Source organism: Eulemur rufifrons, chromosome 29 (assembly GCF_041146395.1).
Source record: "Eulemur rufifrons isolate Redbay chromosome 29, OSU_ERuf_1, whole genome shotgun sequence".
In the NCBI taxonomy this organism is placed as follows: Eukaryota; Metazoa; Chordata; class Mammalia; order Primates; family Lemuridae; genus Eulemur; species Eulemur rufifrons.
Genome location: NC_091011.1, coordinates 30,564,730 through 30,582,957, shown reverse-complemented (window position 1 = coordinate 30,582,957; position 18,228 = coordinate 30,564,730). Strand labels below are relative to the sequence as shown.

Genomic DNA, 18,228 nt, shown 5'->3' with positions numbered 1-18,228 from the left:
TGAGTTTGTGCCATGTGATAATTGGTGAAATTTAGCTATTTAAATGAACCAGTTCCTATAGCTACAGACTGAGTTTAAATGTTTTCTCAAGCTTCTGCCGTGATTCATCCGGCATTCCTGGTGCATAGTACAGGTCTGTGAGACAGCGTTTGCAACACAGGGTCTGTTGCTGGGGTCAGGAGAGAGAAATCAGTAATCATCGTTACTCCAGGATAGATTTAGTAATCACCTTAAACTAACGGTAATTACTACTTTCTGAACCAAGACCATTGTTCATCATAAACTACAGGTTTGAGATCTTTATACTTGCATGAGTCTCTATAGGACAATTGTGGTATTTCAGATTCCAAAGAGAGTTTATTTTCTGTGGTATTCAGGCCTTTTCATGTAATCAACTTTTAGAACGAATGTCTTATAATTTGGCTTAGTAATAATTACCACAGTTATTAAAAGGTTGGCATTCACGAGCTCATTTAGGCGACTGTGTTCCTCAAGGGTCAGTCAGGGGGCCTCGGGGTGAACTTCATTCAGCCTGCACTCCTCACTCAGGACGGTGAGGGCACAGCCTTTGGCACTTCTGCCAGGGGGAAGGCACTGTTTGTTGTTGCAGTAGGTATGTTAGCAGCGGTGCTTCTGCTCCCGGTTGACAGCTGGCCTGCTTGCTGCTGTTCCAGGTGCTGACCCTGGCCAGCAACGAGCGCGTAGCCCTCACGCCCTGCATGAGGCTTCTGTTTGAGACACATCACCTAAGGACGGCAACCCCAGCGACTGTTTCCAGAGCTGGTATTCTATATGTGAACCCACAAGACTTGGGCTGGAATCCGTGAGTATTGATTTTTTTTAAAAAAACTTCTTGTTGATTGTAGTAAAATATATATATAACATAAAATTTACCATTTTAACCATTTTTGCATGTACTGAGTGGCAATAAATACATTCACATTGTTGTGCAACCATCACCACCATCCATCTCCAGAACTTTATCTCCCTAAACTGAAACTGTACCCATGAAACAATAATTCTCTGTTTCTCCCTCCAGCTCCTAGCAACCTTCATTCTACTTTCTATCTCTATGAATTTGACTACTCTAGGTACCTAGCAAATGGAATCATAGAGTATTTGTCCTTTTGGGACAGGCTTGTTTCACTTAGCGTAATGTCTTCAAAGTTCATCCATGCTATAGCATATTGCAGGATTGCTTTTCTTTTTCAGGCTGGATTGTATTCTGTCGTATGTATGTACCACGTTTTATTTATCCATTCAGCCATTAGTGGGCAGTTGGGTTGCTTCCACCTCTTGGCTATCATGAATAATGCTGCTTTGAACATGGGTGTACGAATATCTCTTTGAGACCCTGCTTTTAATTCTTTTGACGTTTGTACCCAGAAGTAGAATTGCTGGATCATATGTTAATTCTATTTTTAACTTTTTGAGAAACAGCAGCTACACCATTTTACATTCCTACCAACAGTGCATGAGGATTCCAGTCTCCCCATATCCTCACCAACACTTGTTATCTTCTTGCTTTTGTTTCATTTTTGATAGTAGCCATGCTAATGGGTGTGAGGTGGTATCTCATGTGGTATCTAGCTGTGATTTGCATTTCTCTAATGATTAGTGATGTTGAGCATCTTTTCATGTGTTTATTGGCCATTTGTATATCTTCTTTGGAGAAATGTCTATGTAAGTCCTTTGCCCACTTTTTAATCAGATTGTTTTTACTGTGAATAGTTCTTTTTATCTTAGTTTTAAAAAGCTAAATATTTGTATGATCATCTGAGGAAGGTATTAGCAATTAATTAAATTTAAAGCTCATTAGGCTGATTTTAAAATAATTAATTTAGCACCTGGATCCCTTTGTCATTTTTACTCAGACATTACCTTGTTCATACATCTTTAACATGTTAAGAATTCAGTAAATATTTATTGGATGAGTGAATAAATAATAAAGCTTATATGGGACACATAGCTATAAATAAATCATTTAATAAGCATATGTATATTTATATATGTGTGTATATAAAAATATGCATACATAACAGTAGCAATGATTTGATTTAGAGCAAGTTTATTCTGCCCACTTGCTTACTCTTCAAATGCTTATACTTTCTGGTCACTTGTCACAGCCAATATTTCCACTCTGAACTGCAGGAACCTGTGAACTCTGCAGGTGAACACATGCTTGTGCCTGGCATGCTGCTCATGTCAGAAATCTATTTACCCCTCCAGATGCAATCTCCATCCTTGTCACCCTGCTCTCTGCCCCGGGAGCTGGTCTACAAGGACTACAGCAGTGGGCTCCTTGCCCTCTGGCTTCTGGTTGGCTTGACCAATGCTCAGTCCTGGCAGGAAATGGGAGGGAGAGAGCAGAGTGAGGTCAGGCTACTTATTCCCTGGCTCCCTCCCAGCAGGGCCACATCAGGATGGCTCCGTTCCTCAACTGCAGGTCACAGCTCCTCTGAAATCTCTTCCTAAGATTCTTTCCTTCCAGGTTCTAGTAGTCCTTCATTTTCTTGTCCCTGCAGGCATAGGAGCAAGAACCATTCCTTGTTATTACCCAAGGCATGGCACTTTCTCTACTCCCTGCCCACGCCTTTGTAACTAGTCCTCTTACTGATCCGTCCCTGTTACCCTAATTGGAGGATGACATCCATTTCCTGCCAGACACCTGACTGATGTACTTCTCCAGGCTGCTTCTCCTCCGTGTACTGATGGGCTTGCTACAAGGCTCATCCCTTAACTCTGCAGCAAAATAGAAATGTGCCCAGGTTCTTGTCTTTAACAAAGCTTTATTGGATTTGCCTGGGGGAAGGAATGATATTTAAAAGTCTAAAATGAAGAGTTCTTTGGGGTCTAATAGCTTCTTTCCCCAGCTAGGATTCTGACTGTCTCCTGAGTTTGCTTCTGTTGGTTGGGGGCTAGTTGAAAAAGTCTCTCCAATATCCCTGGACCCCCCTGTCCAGAGAGCACAGGCACCCCATTGCAAGGGACAGCATTCATTTTCTTCAGAGGACCCCTCACCCCTCCTGGGTGTGGTCTGATTTCAGTAGCAACTTCACAGCTCCCAAGGCCTGTGTAATTCAATCTCAGTCACACCATTTGGAGATTTGTGCTAACAAGAACTTGGTCTAAATCCCTACAGAATGACTTTTATCCAACACATCAAAGGTCACAAGTTGGCTACAGAGACACCCAGTTTATATTCCTAGGAGAGTGAAACAGCTCTGTCTTCACCATGAGATTTTACTTTCATGAAGGTTTTTGTTTTATCTAAGCTCAGTGAGCAGGTGTTAATTCTCATGTGTGTGACTAAAGGTTCCATCCACGTCATTTTGCAAAACAGAATCTTCTCTAAAGGATAATTTTTTATATTTTCACCTCCCATTGCCAGAAACTTTCAATAAGTCACAAATAAATTGGCTGTATCAGGTTAAGGAGTATTTTTTTTTTTACTGTGTCATTATGAGATACTTTACTACCTTTAATGTCATAATATTAAGAATGTGATAACTTTACGTGTATCGATCCATTTAATGCCCGACTACTTTCTGAGATCCATATAATTATTAACCTAATTTTCCAAACCAGTATCTTAGGTCTCAATTTTCCCCCAACTCTTTATTTCAAAGTGTTCAACACCATGGAAAAGTTGGAAAAGTAGTAAAAGTACAGTGATGGCCCCCTTTTCTATGATAGCAATTGTTACTATTTTATCACATTTACTTTCTGTCTGTCTTGTTGACCTAAAAGGAAGAGACTGAAGCATAAATTATGATTTAAAGAGCTTACTTGAGCTGAAGTGAGGACAGCCACTGGGAAGACCCAAGTAAACTTGGATATGAGCTCCATGTGGCCTCTGTCACAAGCAGGTTTTAAAGGCAAAAAAAAAAAAAAAAACAAGGGGGGTCAGGGTACAGGGAGTGGGCTGATACAAAGTTGTTTGTCAGGAATTCTTGTTGGTTTACAGAACTAACGTTGAGTAGTGATTGGCTATACCTTGTTAAGCTATAGGATGTCAGTAACAGTGTCCTAGTGAGGCATTATTAGGTTAATTTATAGCTACTTGTGGCAACAGCAAGCAGTTTCAAGAGATGAATGCAGAGCTCAAAGGGGGGTGTAGGATGGGAATGCTGTCTTATTCTAATGCCTCTCTGGGCCTGATAATTTAAAAGGGCTTGCATTCCTCAGATAAAAGTTCTTTCCTCAGGCTGTATATTTCTCTCTCTCTGTCTCTCTCTCTCTCTCTCTCTCTTTCTCACTCAAACACACACACAGAGACACATTTCTACTTTTATTAATTTTTGCTGCAGTTTCTGAAAGTAAGTTGGAGACTTTGACACTTCATCCCTAAGTACTTCAGCATTTACCTCCTAAGAGCTCGAATGTTCTGCTACGTGAATGCAATATAATTAACACACTTGAGAAATTTCTCCTTGATACAAGATTATCTAATAAACAGTCATTTTTTCAAGTTTTGCCAGTTATCCTAGTAATTTCTTTTGTATCTTTTTAGAAAATCCAGCATCCAAACAAGATCACATGTTACATCTGTTGTCTCCTGTAATCTGTAACACTCGCGCCCCCCCCCCCCCACCACCTTATTCTTTCATATTCTTCCATGACATTTACTGTTTTAAAGAGAACAGGCCACTTATCTCAAAGAATGGCCCACTGGCAATTGCCAAGTAGTGATTTCCTAATTCAATACTTCTATCTATGTATATCAGGTGACCTTTTTCTGTCATGAATTTTTTCTCCTCCTCTCTCCCCCCCTCTCTCCCTCCCGGCTCTCTCCTGCCCTTCCTGTCAGAGCATCATTTTCTTTTCTTCCAGGTCAATAGGTTACAATCGATGACAACATTTTTTTTGGATGTCCAAATTGTCCCAGCTTTGCCAGCAAGAGCCCTTTCTTCTGTGTTCCTTTTTGTTTGTCCCCCTAAGCCTTTGAGCACTTTGCTTTCTGGCTAAATAAGATGCTTCTGGTTCACTTCAGACTTTCCTTACCTGAGAACTAAATCAGTCATTTCTCCCAGGAGCCAGAAGGAAGAAATTTTGCTTTGAGGAATAATGATATTTAGAATTTAAGATAGGGATATGTGCTGTGGTCATTGCTAATAGTACATCATAGCCTCTAGGCCCCTTTAGTGAACAGAACTAGGAAATCTATTTTACTACCACTGGCAGTTAACAGGACAACAAAAAGGTGGAGAGCCAGCCTGTGCCAGTGTGCTGGCAGTGGCCTTGATGTCTGAACCATTGATTGTGTTACAACACAGCCAAGATAAGGGCCACATGTGCATTATTAACAAGGAAGAGATTTGCTGCGCCTTGAGTAGAGAGAGAGGACTAAGTGTAGAAATGTCTGAAACGCCACAGTGCTCAGCAAAGCCATAATGATCTTGTTGTTTGTTTCCATCCAATGTGTGCTTGTTTAGCTTTTACCCAGCAGAAGGATGGATGCTTCCTGGTTCTCTCTTGCATCCTTAAAGGGTCTGAGTTTCGCCATGACTGGCATCCATACTTGTACTGTCTTAACACTCTTGCCCACATTGATCGTAGAACCAACATTATGTGAAGTGGCTTGAAACAACCAATATACACAAGTAAAAACCTACATCATAAAGTAGTCCAAAGATAGCTATTTTAAAAGAAGGCATTTAAAAAGGAGATTTTAGAAGACATATTGAAAAAAGAGGCTTTATATGTTTATTATGCTTAAGACTTTAAAAGTGCAATTGGGATAGCTGTGAATTTTGAGAAAGAATTACTAGCAAGTTCAAAAGAACACTGGTAATTTTACCATATGTAAATCTTTAAAGAGTGAATAATATTATTAGAATTCAGCAATTGTACCTATTTTCAATTCCACTGGAGAAATATGTTTTATTCATTCATATTAGGTCATTCTCACAGGGCAAGAGAGTTCTTTAAAAAATTATGTTTTCCCAAGACCAATTGTTTATAGATAATCTTCAGTGACCTGAAGACATTTCTGAGAAATTATCACTTAACAAATGTGATCTATATTCATTGTTTCCACTGATTCCAGTATTAATACTTATAATGCTGCCCTCTAGAAAATATTTTGTTCACAAGAAATAATAAAGTATGATGATTTGTTCCACCAAAAACAAATACATAAATTACTATTGGAAAACCCTTAAGATGTGGCTAAAAGAGATTATGAAATGCTGTTCATAGTATCTCTGTGGGGTGCCGTTTAAGACTAAAGATAGTTCCATTGTTACTTAAGTTTCTTAGAATGTTTTCGTTAAAATTCACCAAGCTATTTTAAAAAATAATTTTATGTCCATTCTTTATAGATATGGACCATATAAGGTTAAAGCAACATCCTTAAAACTATATTAACTTGTGACTAGCTGTAGAAATCAAATATCTTTTTATTTTAATTCTGAGTTCTAAGTAAGTTTACTGGAAGAGTCTGGTACAGATCAGGTCAGGAATTGGAAAAAAATTGCTGAAGATTATGATCAGTAACAATTTTTTTCTAGTAGAAAGGGATGAGAATATATGGAAAGAGAAAAACATACAATAAATTTTAAAAATTTATTTGCAATTATTTAAGTTAAAATTGTTTAAAAGGGAGCATAACACTAAACATGGGGTCTACCAAATTATATGTTATTTTGCTTGTAAGGAAAGGCGAGAGTGTATTTGGAATTTAGTCTGATTCCGAAAGAGTAGATAGTGGTAGATAAGTCTTGGAAGGTACAGTTTTAGATCACGGCCTTTCTTTGATTACTTTTGTCGGGTTTGGCAGTCTCGGTCTGTGTTCTCAGTTCTTGGTGTGCTCTTGGCCGAAGAATGACAGACACACCAAAGAAAGGCAAGTATGAGGTGAAATTTATCGAGGGGGAGCAAGGTAGCATGATAGAGCAAGAGCAAGATACAGGTTCACAGAGCAAAATACATAGGCCACAGATGACCACTAGACCCTTGTCATAGCAAAAGAGGGCTTGGTTATGGTCTGGGTCTTGTTTTATAGTGTCTGGATCGGACCCTCCTCGTGGCTCAGACATCACCGTGGAACCACTTTGATGGTCAGTTGGGAGTTATATGACCTGAGTCTTACTGTGCCTGTGGATCTCCCATGAGCCTCTCTGAAAGCCTGTTGTTCTAGGTCACTTTCCAGACTCTGTCGTACCTACGCTGCTTGGCCCATGGGCCAGAGTCCTCTGCATTCTTTTGCAGTTGATGCGCTAAGTTCTGACTGGCAGATTCGTGGGGTGTTCCCTCCTCCCCCAGGTGTGGCAGCCACCCACCTTGTCCCCAGGAGGGGCCAGAGGTCTTGAGCTGTCTACCTAACACTTGAGCTTAAAATACTCTTTTGACTTTGTGTCACTAATTCTCTCTTTTGCATTGGATGAACTTGTTATCTTTTACTCCTGCAATTTCATTATCTCACCCTTGGATATTACATACACTTGTAAGCATACAGATTCAGAAATAATCAGCACACATTGCTAATCAGCATGACCGGATAACTTCTGCCATTTTTCCAGGCCACCGCGAGTGACAGGGAACCTGAAGCTTGCCATGAGGGCACATTATAAGTCTGAGGAATTCCTGCTATCCTATATGACAGGGTCTAACCCCATAGGATTGAGTAATAACAAAAAGTTTTCAGATGCCTGAAAACTTTGGCTACCTAGATAGCTTCTAGACCACAGGGTTGTAGACTTCACTTGATAAACCTGGAGCACTTCTGGAGGAAACAGCGGCAACATAGTTGATGATGTGGGCTCCTTTACAAATTTGGAAAAGCTAAAACTCTGTTAGTGACCTAGATATTGGCATTAAATTAAGACGATGCATTAAAGCATCACAGTGTAGCTACTTCCTGGGGCAGGGCATCGATGTGGGTGATATCTTGCATAGGCAAGGAATAAATATGCCAGTTTAGCGTGTCATCTTCAATTGCATGCCATATGATAGCAGTGTGTTCCATTTGGTCATGTTCAAATATGTAGCAGCTTTTAAAAATAAGGAACTTGTTTGCGAAGGGAGGTAGAAAGAATTGCAAACAGATACAGATCTGTATCTTCAATGTTTGCCGTTGCTGAAGATTATAGTTTCTCCTTTGATATTTGATATCTTTTAATGTCTATATTTATTCTAAGCTATGAACATTTAGCAATAATTTCTACTTAAAATTTTAAACTGTCCATATTTATCAATTTAGACATTTTTACCACCTATGTTATGTGGTATGGTCGCTCCCTAGTACAGGTCATTTTTTGGCGTTTGGGAAGGAAGAATGGTGTGTGGCATCAGCTCTTACCGTGTTTCCTGGTTTGATTGTGCTTCTTTCTGGAGCAGCTCCCACTTGGAGGTGATTGTGCCATAGCATCATGGCTAGTGTGCCTGCTAGATTTTCTCTGAGACTTTAGCCATTGCTGCTGTGGCTCAGTGAGGTGGCTCTTCCCTGGCCCCTAAGTGCAAAGCCCACTTCCTCTTTCTGGGGCTATTTTTGAGGGTGCTGCACCTAGTTATTCTTGCAGTGGCCTTCTGTTCCCACAGATACTTGGAAGAGGCTTTGTAGGGAGGGGGTGTGTGGAAATTATTATACATAACAAGACAGTGGTGCCTTTAGGAGATGCACAGAGGGGCAGGGCCAGCATCGGAGCTCAGGTCTTCCTATGCCACCAACTTTGTACTAATGAGTAACATTTATTGAGAATTTGTTATTTGTCAGATATTAATCTAAGCACTTTATACTTGCAAACTTGTTTAATCCTTATTACTGTTGCCACCCAACCAGGTTCATTTGCCTGCTGCCCAAGAGCAAGCCAATAGGTTGAGACTGCAGGGTTTGCAGCAGAGAAAGAGTTTATTCTGCATAGTGCTCAGAGGAGAGATGGGAGAAATTTCTCAAATTTCCTGAGAATTTAGAAGATCAGGTTTCTGAAGACAGTGTGGCATAGGCAATTGAGTGTGCTAATTGGCAGAGTTTGGGGCGGAACCATAGGGTTGTAGAAATTGTCCTCTTAGCTGACCAGGTTCCTAGGTAGGGGTCACAAGACCAGTTGAGTCAATTCCTTAGTGTGGGCTGCTGGTCTGGGTGGGTCAGCTGTTCCACTAGAATGTGGGACCTGGAAGATATCTCAGAAACTACCCCTAGGTTTCAAAAAGGTGATGTTATCTATGGAGAAAGTTAAGAATCTTTATGGACACCAGCTATGTGGCTCTAGAGTAGCAATTATAGTAAAGCAAACGGGGACAGTGGCAAATTATCATCATTATTTTTAGCTAGGCCTGTGCCTTATTTTTAGCTAGGCCCTAACCACAGTTCTCGCCTTGCACCCCTTTATCAATTTGTAAAGGTGGTTTCACTGCAACCCTAAGAGGTCTATGGTATCATCTCCATTTAGAGATGAGAACATGGAGGCACAGGGCGATTGGGTAACTCGCCCAAGGTAACACAGCTAAAACACGGTGGAGCTAGGCTGCAGATCCAGGCAGTCAGAATTTAGAGTTCTGTCTCCCTGAGCAGAACTTTTTTTTTCCTTGATAAACTCTAGACACAAAGATTCCAATTCTGGCAGCTGATATGCAATAAAATCCATAGCTAAGGGGTAGGTGTGGCCTTCGTGCCTTTGTCCCCAATCATTAACACCTGCTTTCCATTGTCCCATGGTGCCCACTGTCACTGCCACCCAGAGATGCTCTACCGAGTCACTCTCATGCAATTGGATTTCCACAGAAAACCATTCGTCTTAGACCCGAAAAGGTTGTAAATCTAACCATAGTGTAACATACTTGATGATTTAATAAAACCCTATTGTAAAGCCTTGTGCAAAGCAAAAGGAGCCTCTTGTAAGATAATTATCTTGCCTTAATTTCTTGTGATATTCAAGATGCAAAATCTGATTTGCTTAAAGCAAGGTCTAGCTGTAATTGGTCTGTGGTCACGCTGCTTCCCTGCCAGCTGCCAAATGTATTTATTACCCCTGCTTCCTACTTAATGAGAACTTTCTGAGTGATTATTTTTTGTTTTAACGTCACACATTTTCACCTCAGAAACTACTAAGTCATATTCTGTTTTATTGATAAGTATTATTTTAGTACATTAGAGATATTTAACATATCAAATTGACATTTTATGTAGAGAGATTTAGATATATCTCTCTCTATATATACCCAAGCATAAGATACCATTTAAGAGCCACTTATTGGAAATACATTATTAGCTATCAGGTTGGAGTTACCTTCAGTCTAGGGAAAAAGGAGGGCTTTGAAATAGCCCCTATGGAATTTTTACCTTTTTATTTGCAACTGATTTCTCATTACTAAATAATTGATGCCAAGATTAATCAAGAAAAATCCCAAGCTGTTTTCATAAATAAGGCCTACACTATGGGAATAGTTTCAGCCCTTAGGAAATGACATACTGCACTTCCTTATAAATGCTCAGTAATGGCCTTACTTATACTCCATTATGTTTGGCTTCTAAGTGCTATTAGGAGTTTCTTTTACAGTCTTTTTATTAAGGTAAAAATGGCCATTAAAACAAGTTTTTAAAGGGCTATTTTAAAATATTTGCAGTTTGAGAAATAGAATGAACTCACTAAACATGTCCCTGAAGTGTTGCACCAAGCTGTGTTGAAGAGGGAAGCTTTTGACTTGGTCAAATTCTGCTTTTCAAGCCTCGCATTCCATAAAAGCTTTTCCGTGTTCCTTTTCAGGTATGTGGCCAGTTGGATAGACAGAAGGCGGCATCAATCAGAAAAGGCCAATTTAACTATTCTTTTTGATAATTATGTTCCCGCATGCTTGGATAAGCTGAGAACAAGCTTTAAAACCATCACTTCAATTCCAGAGAGTAGCCTGGTGCAGGTTTGTCTTTGGTTACGACATCTAACATTCTAGTCCTCATGCGGTAGTGTGTGTTGATCAAGACAGCAGAGCTTTTGGCTTGCCCAAGAAGATGGGAAAATTTCCAGAATTGTTCGGTTTTGGCAGTCCTCCTGCCCTGTGTTCCCTGGAGCTTTTTACAAACCCGTATCATACGCTGTCACACTCTGCTGGCATTTGGGTTTGCGGTCTGTTTCTTTTCACAGTCCTGTGAAGGAAGGCTGAAGCCATGTTTTATTCATTTTTATATCCCCAGAGATTTACATGATTCCTAGCACATAGTAGGTGGCCAAATATGTGTTTATTGAATCGTTGTGTTCCTCCCAAGTCTATTTGCACAAAATTAGAAAAACAAACTTGCAACAGCCTTATTTATTCTTCTAGCTCCTAAGTAGCTTGCCCAGAGAAGGTGCTCAGTATGTTTTTTGAATAAAATAAATCTGTGCAATTAAAGATGCCAGCCAGTGAGTAAGAGGAAGCATCTGGATTCTACCACATAGATGCCACCACCCACAGACCGTCCCCTCCCAGAAATATTCCTTAAAGCCATGTCAATCTGGATGAAGAGTTCGTAATATTCCAGGGATACATTTTTTCTGATCCTCATTGAGAGATAAGAGTGAAGGGGACATATAATATGTTGTCATGGAAACTAATGAAAATGATTGACAGCACACAGAAATGAAGGTTGTGCTCTTAATCTCAGCATGAAGAAAAACTATCCCCAGCCCTTACTAGTAAAAAACTTCATAAAGTGTTTACAATTTGAAACCTTTTCTTTTTTCCTATAGGAGCAAAATTGGTTTCTAAGTGCCTTGTTACCACTAAGTTACTATGTTACCAAATTTGTAACATAGTAAGCTAAATTAGAAATAGTCACAAGCATAATAAGAAGAGAAAGTTCAGGTTTTGGGATAATTCACACACCAATTAAATAAACGGTAGTCTTCAACAGTAATTATCTGAGGTATAATTTATTTCTGAAAGCAGGTCTGAATTTATTCATAATGAATTAATTATGTAGTTAGCCTAATTAGACTTCCTCTGGTGTAATACTTGCAAAAAGCATGATCGTGTTCTTTCTCAAGTTGACTTGTGTATTTGTGTGATTCTCTGTGGTGTGAACTTTTTCATTCAAGAGTAGTGTGAAAATAGGTCAGTAGGAATTAATATGACTTTTGCTTTACTTCCCCCTTTTGTAGTATTCAGAAATGGCATTTAATCCTTAGTTCCTTTTAAGCTCTTGTTTTATAGTTTCTTTTCTGTGGTTACTTATAAGTACAGGAATTTGAGATAAAAGTGGGTATATAAAGAGAATAGCTTGAAATGGCTATCTTAAGAAATGCATACACTCTTATTTTCCAATATATGAAACTTCTTTTAAGTTTGGTAAAGTGTATTAACTCTTTCAGAATATACATCAAAGTGTGATTTTATTAATTGCTGACACAGAGCTCAAAATGTTTTTCCAATACTGTGTTTGAGAAAAAAATAGAAAAATCATATGACTTTATTATTGAGACCCTTTGGTCTTTTTTGGTTTGATTTTAACATTTCCTTAGAACAAAATGGTTTCTACTCAGAAATAGCAAAGCTACACAGTTTGACACTATTTTTTTGTTAATAACAAATTGGTAAGTTTTAGTTTATTAACATATTATTTCAAATTGCCAAATGTGGCACGCTATAAAACAACAAAAATCAAGAGAGACTATTTTAAAACAGAACAGGTGCTCAACTACCTGAATGAAAAGCATTTCCCCATCTTGCATAGCTGGAAAGGAAAAGCACACACATCACACTGACTTGGTTTGTCATAGCTTGCATTGCTGTGTGTGTGCTGGCGATAAAAATCTGTCGCTGCCTCCCCAAACTGGGGGAAGAGTATCTTGAGGTTTTAGGGTCTGTGGCAATGCTAATTAATGACAGCCGTGTATGTGCTTCAGAGAACTAGCCCCAAAACATGCTCATTATTGGTTATCATTTCATGTGGTAAAGGTCTTTGAGCAGCCATGTTCCCTTCTTTGCTGACGTGATTGCCCTGAACGTGAGGTATGTTGGGACCAACAGCACACATTGCTGGTTTACCTGGAGTGTATAAAGAACAAGTTCCTGAACAGCATTTCTCCCAAGGCTAAATTTAGTTTGGTTTCCAGAATAATGCCACAGGCTAAGACTGCCAGTCCACATTCTAAATTTATGACAACATGTGGGAAAAATGACTGCCAAAGCATTAAAGGAAAGTGGATTATCTAAATTTCCAACAAGGGAAATAATTGCATAGATGCCTATCCGTCCAATGGAATCTTACACATCCATTCCTATGACGTGGTAGAGTAACACCTTTGATAAGGAAAGGTTTCTTTAATATGTTTCTAAGTGAGAAAATGGGTTATAGAATACCATGTGTAGTGTGATTCTCCGTTTACCAAAAAAAAAAGAAAAAAAAAAAACCCAAAAGCCTACATATATATGTAGTCATTTTTTTTTTCTTTTTGCCTGTATGTATTTTTGGTTTGTACAGCGATTGGGTCATTTAAAATTTTATTTTTTAAAATAGTTTATTATTCCCTAGATCATTTTGGTTAAAAGTGATAAAAGTTTTCTAACATTGGCTTAGACACCCAAGGTAGTAATTTTTTCTCTCCCAATGTAGCAAATCACAGAGTTGGGAAAAATGATATAATCTTTTAAGGATAAAGTAGAGTTGTAAAAACATTCTTTGAACTTGACTATTTAAAAAATGTTGCCCTAAATAAATGGGTATTTCTTTTTCTTTAGACTATTTGTACTCTTTTGGAGTGTTTATTGACTCCTGAAAATGTACCTTCTGACAGCCCAAAAGAAGTTTATGAAGTCTATTTTGCCTTTGCTTGTATCTGGGCATTCGGTGGCACCCTGCTACAAGATCAGGTATATTTAGAAATGGTTTACAATGCCATTTTTTTTTTTTTTGCAAGGTGTGGGGGATTATAATATGTTATCTATATCTTTTTGTCATATTATGATAAATCTATACTGTTTGCCCTGTTCTCTCCTAAGTCTGTGCCTTCTCTGGGGAATCCTATCCAGGCTGACGGTTCTAGCCTCCACTGATAATGCCAGATGTGGGGCCTTCAGCCTGGCTCTCTCTTCTGAACCCCAGGTTCTGTGTTTCTGACTGCCTCGGGGGCCTCACCTGCAGTGTGCTGTTCTGCAGGTGGGTCACACTTAGTGTGCCTGGGACACACCTCTTGCTCTGCCACACTCCCAGATTTGCTTTTCCTCTTTATTATTTATTTTTTTCTCTCTCAGTGATATATTCCTCCCGGTTGCTCCAGTTAAAAACCAGGAGACATCCCTCTTCCTTATTTCTACATCCCAGGATCTCAGACCATGTCAGTTTTACTTACAAACTAGCTGCCGAGTCTGTCCTCTCTTCTCCATCCCTACAGCTCTAATTCAGGAGTGGATCATCTTTCAGTTGCTCTGGGCTACCACAGCGTCTTAGTCTGCTCAGGCTGCTGTAACAAAGTGCCGTAGCCTGGGTGGCTTAAACAACAGAAATGTATTCTCACTGTTCTGAGGGCTGGAAGTCCGAGATCAGGGTGCCAGCGTGTTTGGGTTCTGGTGTAGACTCTCTGGCTTGCAGGTGGCTGTTTTCTCACTGTGTCCCCAGGGGCAGATTGAGAAAAATAGCAATATCTCTGATGTCTCTTCTTGTAAGGGCCCTAGGGTCCCCTTGCAACCTTATCTAAATCTAATTATGTCCCAAAGGCTTCAGCCCCCAATACCATCACATTGGGCTTCAAAATGAATTTAGGGAGTTGGGGAGTCACAATTCAGTTTGCAGCATAGGGTAACCTTTAAATTGGTTTCTCTATCTCCAGCTCTTACTTCTAACCAGTCTTACATGCTATTCCCAGGGTAGTCATTTGTGAACCCTAGTCAACCCCGGGCCAATTCCTTTTCATTGGTCTTTCCTTCAGCTTGAAGGGAAGTTAGCATACCTGTACAGATTCCTTATATGGCCTTTTTGTGGCTTCTCATGTCCTCTAGAAATCACTTGAGATAAGAAATTACATAGGCACATGCACTGCATACACACAGACTACTTAGATATGCCAAATCTTTACCCTAATTCTTTAAGCTATCCTCATTGCACAGATAAAGCAAAGCTCAGGGTGAAGAAATCACTTACCTAAAATCACACTGATAACTCAAAGCAGTCTACAGATTCAAGCATCCCCATCAAAATTCCAAGGATATTCTTTACAAAAATAGAAAAAAATAAAATCCTTAAAATTTATATGGAACCACAAATGACCCAGAATAGCCAAAGCCAGCCTGAGTAAAAAGAACAAAACTGGAGGAATCATGTTACCTGACTTCAAATTATACTTCAGAGCTACAGTAACCCAAACAGCATGATATTGGCCTAAAAACAGATACACAGACCAATGAAACAGAATAGAGAGTGCAGAAATAAATCCACATACTTACAGCTAACTGATTTTCAGTAAAGTCACCAAGAACACACATTGTGGAAAGGACAGTCTTTTCAGTAAATGGTGCTGGAGTAACTGGATGTGCATGTGCAGAAGAATGAAACTAGACTCCTTTCTCTCACCACATACAAAAATCAACTCAAAATGGATTAAAGACTTAAATCTAAGACCTGAAACTATGAAACTACTAAGAGAAAACAATGGGGAAATGCTCCAGGACATTGGTCTGGGCAAGGACTTCTTGAGTAATACCCCCAAAGCATAGCCTACCAGAGCCAAATTGGACCAGTGGGATCACATCAAGCTAAAAAGCTTTTGTACAGCAAAGGAAACAGTAAACACAGTGAAAAGACAACCCACAGAATAGGAGAAAATATTTGTAAACTACCCATCTGACAAGGAATTAACAACTGGAATATATAAGAAGGTCTAACAACTCAATAGCAAAAAAATCAAATAATCCAATTTTAAAATGGGCAAAGATTCTGAATAGATATTTCTCAAAAGAAGACCTACAAATGGCCAACAGGTATATGAAAAAATGCTCAACATCATTAATCATCAGAGAAATGCAAATCAAAACTACAATGAGATATCATCTCACCCCAGTTAAAATGGCTTTTAACAAAATGACAGGTGATAGTGAATGCTAGAGCGGATGTGGAACCCTTGCACGCTGTTGGTGTGAATGTACATTACTGCAACCACTGTGGAGTACAGTATGGAGGCTCCTCAAAAAACTAAAAATAGAGTTACCACATGACCCAGCAATCCCACTGCTGGGTATAAATCCAAAGGAGGAGAATTCAGTATATTGAAAAGATATCTGCACTCCCGTGTTTATTGCAGCACTACTCACAATAGCCAAGATTTGGAATCAGCCCAAGTGTCCATCAACAGATGAATAGATAAAGAAATTGTGGTACATATATACAATGGAATATTATATAGCCACAAAAAGAATGAAATTCTGCCATTTGCAACACCATGGGTGGAATTGGAGAACATTATGTTAAATGAAATAAGCCAAGCACAGAAAGACAAATCTTGCATGTTCTCGCTCATATGTGGGAGCTAAATATTAAAGCAATTGATCTCAGGGAGACAGAGAATAGAATGATGGTTACCAGAGGCTGGGAAGGGTAGTGGGGAGAGGGAGATAAAGTGGGGATGGTTAATGGGTGCAAAAATATAGTTAGATAGAATGACCATTTGCTAGCACAACAAAGTGACTATTATCAGCAATAAGTTGGGAATGTACTTTAAAATAACTAGAAGAGTGGAATTGGAATGTTCCTAACACAAAGAAATGATAAATGACTGAGGTGATGGATACCCTAATTACCCTGATTTGATTAACTCACATTGTATGCCTGTATCAAAGCATCACATGTACCCTATAAAGATATACAACTAGTATGTAGCCACAAGAAATTTTTTAATATATTTTTTTAAAAAAAGAATGAATTTAAAAATCCGACTGATAGGAAATGGCAATGCCAGGATTCCTACCCAAGTTTGTCTTTTTCAAAGGCCATGCCTTTCGTGGTACCTCAGGACCTCTGTGGTCATGGTGCTTCTGTGAGTGCCCCTGCATGTGTACATTGAAAATAGATACACACATTTTCCAGGCTTCCTGAATCTTTCCAGGTGTAAACAGGGAATTTGCATTGGAAGGCATCACAGCCACGAGTGACCCATATTTCTGTTGGTTTACTGACTGTTGATCCTAAAGTGAGCAGTTTATATACCTGTGGGCCAGTTCCACTTCTCATCGCTAGGTTACCATAACTCCTATCCAAAAATAACTTTTGTGTTCACTTGGCCTCCTAGAACTTATTTCAGGCATTTTCAGATGCCACGTTTCCTTCTGTAACCTCCAAGTGCTTTCTAAAGAACAGCAGCCGATACTGCTTTGATTGAGAGAGTACTAGTGTCAGAGACTTTGTGCAGCTTTCTCAAAGACGGTTTGCAACACGTGTGGTGGTCTTGTTCATGGTGGCCACATGCAGGCAGAGTACAGCCCCCTCCCCCAACTGAGTTTTCCTTTCCATATTTTCCTCCGAGTTTCTCTTTTTCCAGGACTGTAAAATCAGGTGGGATGTTGCCAGCTGGGATCTTTCCACTTCTGATCATAAAGCTTCACAATCCTCTTTTAATCTTTCCAGTTCCCAGACATGGCGGCCTTCCCCCCAGTTCTTTAAGCCAGAAGTTGGGCATCATTCGTCACCTGCCCTTCTCCAGATAATAGTCCATAGCATTATCATCTTAAAATTTTCAAAAGGGCTCTAACTACAAAGCACTCAAAAGAGAGGCTTTGAGGCTGGGGACACGAGTGAAACAGACACAGGAAATATTTTTAGGATAGCTATTTGTTCAGCAAACAAAGTGCCTGTTACATGTCAGGGAATGTGCATAGGGCTTTTCATAGGCCATCCCATTTAATCTTCAAAACAATAGAAACCCAAATGGGTAAGTATGACTATTGTTCTTTTAATAAGGAACTGAAGCTTAGGGAGGTAGGTTAATCTGCTTAAGGGCATAAAGCTAAGCCATGCCTGAGCCAGGTCCAAACTACAGCAGACTGACCCAGGACTCGTGCTCTTAACTTAGTCCATTGCAAAAAACCTCCAAAATGGTCTCACTCTGTTTCCAGGGCTAGAGTGCAGTGGCATCATCATAGCTCACTACACCCTCAAACTCCTGGCCTCAAACACTCCTGCCTCTTCGGCCTCCTAAAGTGTCAAATCAGCCCTTTCTGAACTCCCATCAACTGCCATCATTCCTTACTTGGCTTCTGAAGTAGCCTCCTCACTGGGCTTTCTGCTTATGCTTGGCCCGTAGTTCATTATCTACTCAGCAGTCA

General features: G+C 39.6%; 1 protein-coding gene across 1 annotated transcript in view; it reads left to right on the top strand.

Moving 5' to 3' along the window:
• DNAH11 (dynein axonemal heavy chain 11) overlaps positions 1–18,228 on the top strand; it is a 305,641-nt gene that overhangs the window by 136,289 nt on the left and 151,124 nt on the right. The window contains exons 42-44 of the mRNA XM_069462413.1: positions 675–823; positions 10,707–10,857; positions 13,657–13,788. Of these exons, the coding sequence (XP_069318514.1) occupies positions 675–823; positions 10,707–10,857; positions 13,657–13,788 (432 nt within the window). The remainder of the gene's footprint in view (positions 1–674; positions 824–10,706; positions 10,858–13,656; positions 13,789–18,228) is intronic.